Below are 7,008 nucleotides of genomic sequence, written 5' to 3' on the forward strand. Positions count from 1 at the left end.
GGTGAGTTTATTTGTAGTCTTTTCTCGTCCATTGGTTACCATGTGACCGAGATATAAGCTAAAGAAATCCGAAACATCAATAATGACAAATGAAATACATGTGTGCAGTAAGTGAGTCTAAAGATAAAAGAATGAATATTCATAGCGAGACTTGCACATTATGTCGAGATATCCAACATAACAAGCCTGTGATGTGATCAGAGACCTGGAATAACACCCATATACATCCATTATAATAGCTTAAAAGCTTAGAAAGATTCATGAAGGATTGATGTAATGATAGGCAAAATGACATGTGTGGAGAGTGACAATAGACATCTTTTATACAAAGTCACATTTATATATGATTCAGGCCAAAAATATCATTACAAATATGTAGGATAGATCGTAAACTACCCAAGGAACCCATACTGCCTACTGCCCTGAGGGTAGGGGGTGGGTAGAAGGGATATAGTGAAAATATGAGTTGACCCAGCATTAAAGTCCTACCACTGCTCAACTAACCATTTTCGATGCTTTGGGTCTTTGAAGTTTCCCACACTCAATTTCTTACCCATTTCACTTCCTCAGTACTCAATTCTTGGTTGATTTGTCTGTAAATTTATGTCTATGATACTTAAGATATTTGAAATGTACCCCAGGTTTCTGATTATGAAGATTCAATGTTTTGAAGGCATGGGCCCCTTATCAGGCGAAATGGCAAGTATACACACTAGCTCACAAACTCCAGCCTATTGTGAGCTGATCTTGGTCATAAGAAGCAAGAATATAAGCTATGCTCATTATATATTAAAAGGTTGGATCATGGATGCAAGGGCAAGATACTGAAAATCGTGAAAAAATGTCACAAGTGCAATTGTCTATGCTTTGTTCCTGGAAAAGGATCCTGTGTGTCCTGGGCTGGTTATATGATATATCTACTCCAAATATGCTCAGGAATAGACTCCCTACAGTCCTTGAGGTCCAGTCCTACAGGGAAAAAACCCCAGCAGGTGAACCACCAGAAGAGGGGGAGGTACACTATACAATAAAGGATTACCCTATGGTCCTGAGCTCCTGATACATTGTTTCTATTGTTGAATAGATGATTGAGATATAATTTCAAAGTCTATTCACCTAGAAATGAACACATAGGAACATATTTTGTATTTTTATGTATATATGCAATATCCATTTAAGCACCAAGTCTCAACTACTGATTACCAAGTCCCAACACTTGATAGTTGATAGTCAGTATTCGAGCTCCGAGTGCCAATATTGCCTACCAATATCTCAGTCAAATGATAACCAAACCAAGACCCAAGTTCCAAACCTGACTACTGAATACCAAGTATCAGTACTTGGGACTCGGGACTATTGGCTGGAGTACCCAACTATTGATTCACAGGTACCAAGAATTAGAACCAAGTACTGAGTACCTGACTACTGATTCTTGGGTACCAAGTATCAGAACCGAGTACCGAGTACCTGACTACTGATTCTCGGGTATTGAGTATCAGAACCAAATACCGAGTACTGATTCCCTTGTACCGAGTACCGAGTAACGAGATAACCAATTGACAAGAAAAAACTACCAATACACTCACCTTGGCTCGGACTACAACTTTTGTTCAGGAACTTAAACATAATAATAACTTTCATTTTTCATTATTGCCGATGTTTCAGATTTCTTTAGCTTATATCTCGGTTAAATGATAACTGATGGACAAGAAAAGACTACCAATACACTCCCCTAGACTCGGACTACAACCTTTGGTAAGGAAGTTAAGCGTAATAACAACTTTCATTTTTCATTACCATTTGCCTATATTGACTACCGACCAGTGGCTGAGTGCCGAAGCTTGAAACTTGAAATCGGTGGAAAATGAAATCTTGCAACAATGTACACATGAACATGTTTCATTTCCATAAACAATTCCCTGAGTGTCATGTACCGAGCCCCGAAACCCAAAGCCTGAAGCCCAGACTGTGTTGTCAGGTTAGTACAAGACACTCGGTGAATTGTCAAAGGAAATGAAACATCTTCATGTGTACATTGTCGTGAGATTTTGTTTTCCACTGATTTCAAGTTTCAAGCTTCGGCACTAACCCGGAACTCGGGACTCGATTTTTGAGATGAAAGACATTTTTCAAACATGTTTGAATCAACCTTTCGTGTATCCATAAACATTTTACCAACTCCCAAACCCCAAAATTGTGGACTGCCGGGTCTCGGGGGTCGGTGCTCGGGACTTGGGAAATTTGGGGAGATTAATAAAATTTGATCTACAATAAATTTGATTTACAAACAAATTGATTTACAAACTTTTGAAAGATATCTGTGTTGTCTCACATATCGAGTCCCGAGTTCCGGGACCCCCGAACCCCGAAACCCGGCAGTCCACAATTTCGGGGTTCGGGGGTGGTAAAATGTCTATGGATATACAAAAGGTTGATTCAAACATGTTTGAAAGATGTCTTACCCGGAACTTGGGACTCGATTTTTGAGATGAAAGACATCTTTCAAACATGTTTGAATCAACCTTTCATATATCCATAAACATTTTACCAACCCCCGAACCCCGAAATTGTGGACTGCCGGGTCCCGGGTTTCGGGGTTTGGGGGTCCCGGAACTCGGAACTCGGTATGTGAGACAACAAAAATATATTTCAAACACGGGTAAGTCAATGTGTTTGTCAATCAACTTGATTGTAAATTATATTTTATTGATCTCCCCAAATTTCCCAAGTTCCGAGTTCCAAGCTCCGGGACCCCCGAACCCCAAAATTGTGGACTGTCGGGTTTCGGGGTTCAGGGGTCCCGGAGCTCAGAACTCGGAACTTGGGAAATTTGGGGAGATCAATAAAATATAATTTACAATCAAGTTGATTGACAAACACATTGACTTACCCGTGTTTGAAATATATTTTTGTTGTCTCACATACCGAGTTCCGAGTTCCGGGACCCCCAAACCCCCAAACCCGGGACCCGGAAGTCCACAATTTCGGGGTTCGGGGGTTGGTAAATCTCGGTTTGGGGTTTTGCACTGAAAATTTGACATTTATACGTATCTAGGCTCACCCATATATGTACCCATCTATGTACAATTCCCCCACATCAGCCCACCCATCTATGTATTATCCCCCACGTCGGCCCACCCGTCTATGTAATACATCCTATGTTGGCCCACCCGTCTATATAATTATACCCCACCTCGGCCCACCTGTCTATGTAATACTTTTTATGTCGGCCCACCTGTATATGTAATACACCCTGCGTCAGCCCACCCATCTATGTAATATTCCCCTACCTCGGCCCACCCATATATGTAATACACCCCCGTCGGCCCGCCCGTCTATATAACAATATTTGCCTTACATCTCTCTTCAGCCCAGCTGTCTATAATATCCTACTCTACATATTACCCTGATGGGCCCACCCATCTCCATGAATGATCATATTCCCCCGGCCCATCTGTCAACATCAAGGATATATATATCATTGGCATACATGGGCCCACCCGTCTCCATCGGAAATAATATGTGTCCCGGCCCATCCGTCATCATCGAGAATATACACAACATGGGCCCATAATCCGCTGGCCCGTATAATACGGAATTTGTCACTGAAGGGGCTCGTGATGCACATATTGCAAGGACACATCACTCTCATAATTCAGGTTTTGGGCTTAGTAGGAACAGCGACGATAATAGGAGTACGTGGTGCGCAGAATATATTCGGCCGATTCCAACATTCTATTATACTAACTATTTACTCCACCACTCAGATGCTCTCATAACTCCACTAAGAAGTGCACGAACCATGTCGGCTGATTGCAACGACTATACTCATGTCACAACACTCCCCCTCAATCTGGAGACATGCCCATCATGTTGGAGAGTCTCTGATGTGACGGTTTAGCTAGCGGTTTAGTGAGTACCATCTGCTATCATCCTTCTGTAGGACAGTATACCTCTTGTATTATTTTCTCATGAATCTTATTTCTGATGTAGTGTTGAAACTGCAAAAGCACCTCACCCTTTGATGACAGCATCAACGACAACAATATCATCAGTGTCCATATCAATAATGTCGTGCTTGTTGCCTTTGGGATGTTTGATTACTAACAAGTTGCCCATTACATCTTCATCTGCCTCAACAAAGGACACTAGCTTGTGGACCAACAAATTGGAGGGTGAATACACATCAGGAGCTTTGCGAAAGAATGTATACTATATTCAGGCACAATAGTGTTGGTGGCAGGAATGATGTTGTAAGTCTTGCGGAATTTTGATGTTGATATGATAAAGGCATCAGGAGCAAGTTGATCAACCCAGTGCGAGACATGAAGTTGGAAGATGTGTATAAGGTGTGTAATGTCATCAGGGAAAGGTGTTAAGACCTATCCGAGGGGCTTGGCTTCAGCTTGTGCGCTGCGCCCCTTATCTGAGCATGTGCCTTTAATTTTTGAATGATGTCCGAAGAAAGTCCAAGGACATCCGAGGCATGGGAAAGTTTGGAAGGACTTTCCGGACGAGTGCAAGTAACTTCTGGATGAGTGCGGGAAAGCTCCAGAGGAACTTCTGGAAATTACAATGAGGTTTCGTCCTGATACAGATATGTGTAATGGCTACTCAGGACTTGTCCTGAGTAGAAGCAAACAGAGGAAAGGCTGCAAGGACAAGATCCAGAGGACTGCAGGAAAGTTCCAGAGGAACTTCTGGAAACTCAGAGGAGCAGAGGAGCAGAGGAGCAGAGGAGTAGAGGAGCAGAGGAGCAGAGGAGCAGAGGAGCAGAGGAGCAGAGGAGCAGAGGAGCAGAGGAGCAGAGGAGCAGAGGAGCAGAGGAGCAGAGGAGCAGAGGAGCAGAGGAGCAGAGGAGCAGAGGAGCAGAGGAGCAGAGCTCTGGCCTAGGGAATTCATCCCTAGGCCTGAGATGGATATTGACCATGTTAGAGGACTAGAACTGATATGAGGACTTAGTGTGAGATCTAGTGCGAGGACTAATATGATATTCAGACTGAGGAAATACAGAAACTTTACAGGTTTTATATACTACTGAGGACATAACAGAGAACCAGTCAGCGCAGTGCAAGGCTATACAAGGCTATGGATAGAGCATGTGGAAAGCCTAACACTATTGTGTTGGAACATAATAAAATGAAGACGGAAATGAACAAGGTCCGGAAAATGAGTACAGTCAGTTATAGGTATAACTGGATGACCAGAAACAGGTGATTACCATAAGGGGATGGGCACTGATTTAAGGTTTTGAGTTAGGACATGACAGATAGGTCAGATCTGGAGATGTGGATGTCAGATCAGATGTCTGGATATCGGATCCAGGAATTAGACAGATAGAGGAACTGAAGGTCTGGAGACATGGATAGGGAATCCGGAGGTCCGGATGAGGCGTGGGAACATTGTTGGATGTAGGTCCAGAATATGGGACATGACAAAAGGTATGGAAATGAGATGGGGTGATATGACATTTGTAGCATACAGAAGACCTAGGTGCTTGCCTGCATAGTGCTGAGCAGGCCATCCATTAGGAAGAGTAGACTCCAGAGCAAACAATGACATGTACTGGGTAGTGGAATTGAATACACGCTTCCTGTGACATAATGCTTGTGAGATCAGATGGCATGGGATCAGGAGAGAGTAAGGCAGTGTGTGCATTGTTGGAAGGGTTATATGGGCAGTAAAGATTGGCGCATTGATCTGAAAGATGCCAGACAGTATGGGAGCGAGCAAGCATGGATCTCAGGGAGAATCTGGTATTCCATTCTATGACCAGAGACTGCTCATCACTATTTGGAATGTCACGCCAAAGAGTAGGGCAGAGACGGCCATAGGCAGGTCCCAACCAAAATGTGTTATTATGACTTTCAAAATCTGCATGAGTGATGCAGCCGATGTTGTGTGCACCATGATCACTATCAAAGAGTGTGTGATTAGCAACTGTAACATGCTTTAATGTCCAATGGAGATAGAATGTAGCCAGTGATCCAGGTGTCATCATCATCATGTCTACTATGGTAGGGGAGGAAGCGATGACTCTGAAGGCCCCTTCATATTTAGCTTCTGGTACAGTGATAAACAGTGAAGCTGGCAAGGACGTCTTGAAAAGCATAATGAGGCTTGGTGGTTGTCCACCGATACAGAAGCTTGTCTTAGACAAAGGACTAGAATACATCTAGAGTGTCCTTGGCAATAACAAAATTGATGTTGTTGGTGGCAGTATTCTTGCCAGTGAGCATCCTCATGGTGCAGGAGCCAGTGATGACAGACTGGGTCATATGCATGACATGAGTAAGTTTTCAAATGTGATGGTGAACGAAGAGCTGAACGATATGCAAAAACTGAGCATATAACAAAAGTGAGCCAACTACAACAGGTATATGTGCTGGTACCATACCAAGCAATAATGAAGAGAGTTGATATATCCAAACACCTGGTGCACGAGGGCAGGATCATGTAAGACTGAGATAGAGTGTCATTACAGCTTGGCTGGGGATAGAAAGATGAGACTTACAAGATGTGATGGAGGCATACATATCAAGGACAGTATTGTCAACTTCCAGTAAGAGAGTGGGGTGCACTGTTGGGAGACAAGGAAACTTCAAGGAAGATATGGTATCTGCCAATGGCCTTGGTAAATAAGGACATGGTTTAATATCAGATCAGGGGGCAGTGATACAGGTTTCACCAAGATCTGGGTCTGACAAGCAGTAATTTGGCAGCATTGTTATTGCCAGGAAATGCTATTAGCTCATACTAAAGGTTTCACTTGGATCTTGGCATTAGTGATCAAAACAGTGTGGGGTCTTGGATGACAAATAAAGGAATACAAGCGGTCTTACCTTCAATTGAGCTTATAGGCAAACCAAATGGATTCTGTCACGTACTGGCCAGTATTAAAGCATTATTGTACAGCTTATTTATTGCTACCAACACTGAATTTGAACAGCTGCCAGTTGGTCTGCAGTCTAGCAGGTACTTTGTGACAGGTGAGTACATTTTGGGCAG

The 7,008-nt window shown here is 43.1% G+C and overlaps 1 protein-coding gene across 1 annotated transcript; it reads right to left on the reverse strand.

Moving 5' to 3' along the window:
* Positions 1–4,614: 4,614 nt before the first annotated feature.
* HD556DRAFT_1451659 (uncharacterized protein) lies at positions 4,615–6,112 on the reverse strand (the record flags this gene model as incomplete). The annotated part of the gene is made up of 2 exons (XM_041307995.1): positions 4,615–4,982; positions 5,587–6,112. 2 exons carry the CDS (start codon positions 6,110–6,112, stop codon positions 4,615–4,617), a joined length of 894 nt encoding a protein of 297 aa, XP_041152021.1.
* Between the last annotated feature and the right edge of the window lie 896 nt (positions 6,113–7,008).

The sequence above is a fragment of the Suillus plorans genome (genome assembly GCF_016647745.1).
Source record: "Suillus plorans strain S12 chromosome Unknown HD556scaffold_139, whole genome shotgun sequence".
Taxonomy (NCBI): domain Eukaryota; kingdom Fungi; phylum Basidiomycota; class Agaricomycetes; order Boletales; family Suillaceae; genus Suillus; species Suillus plorans.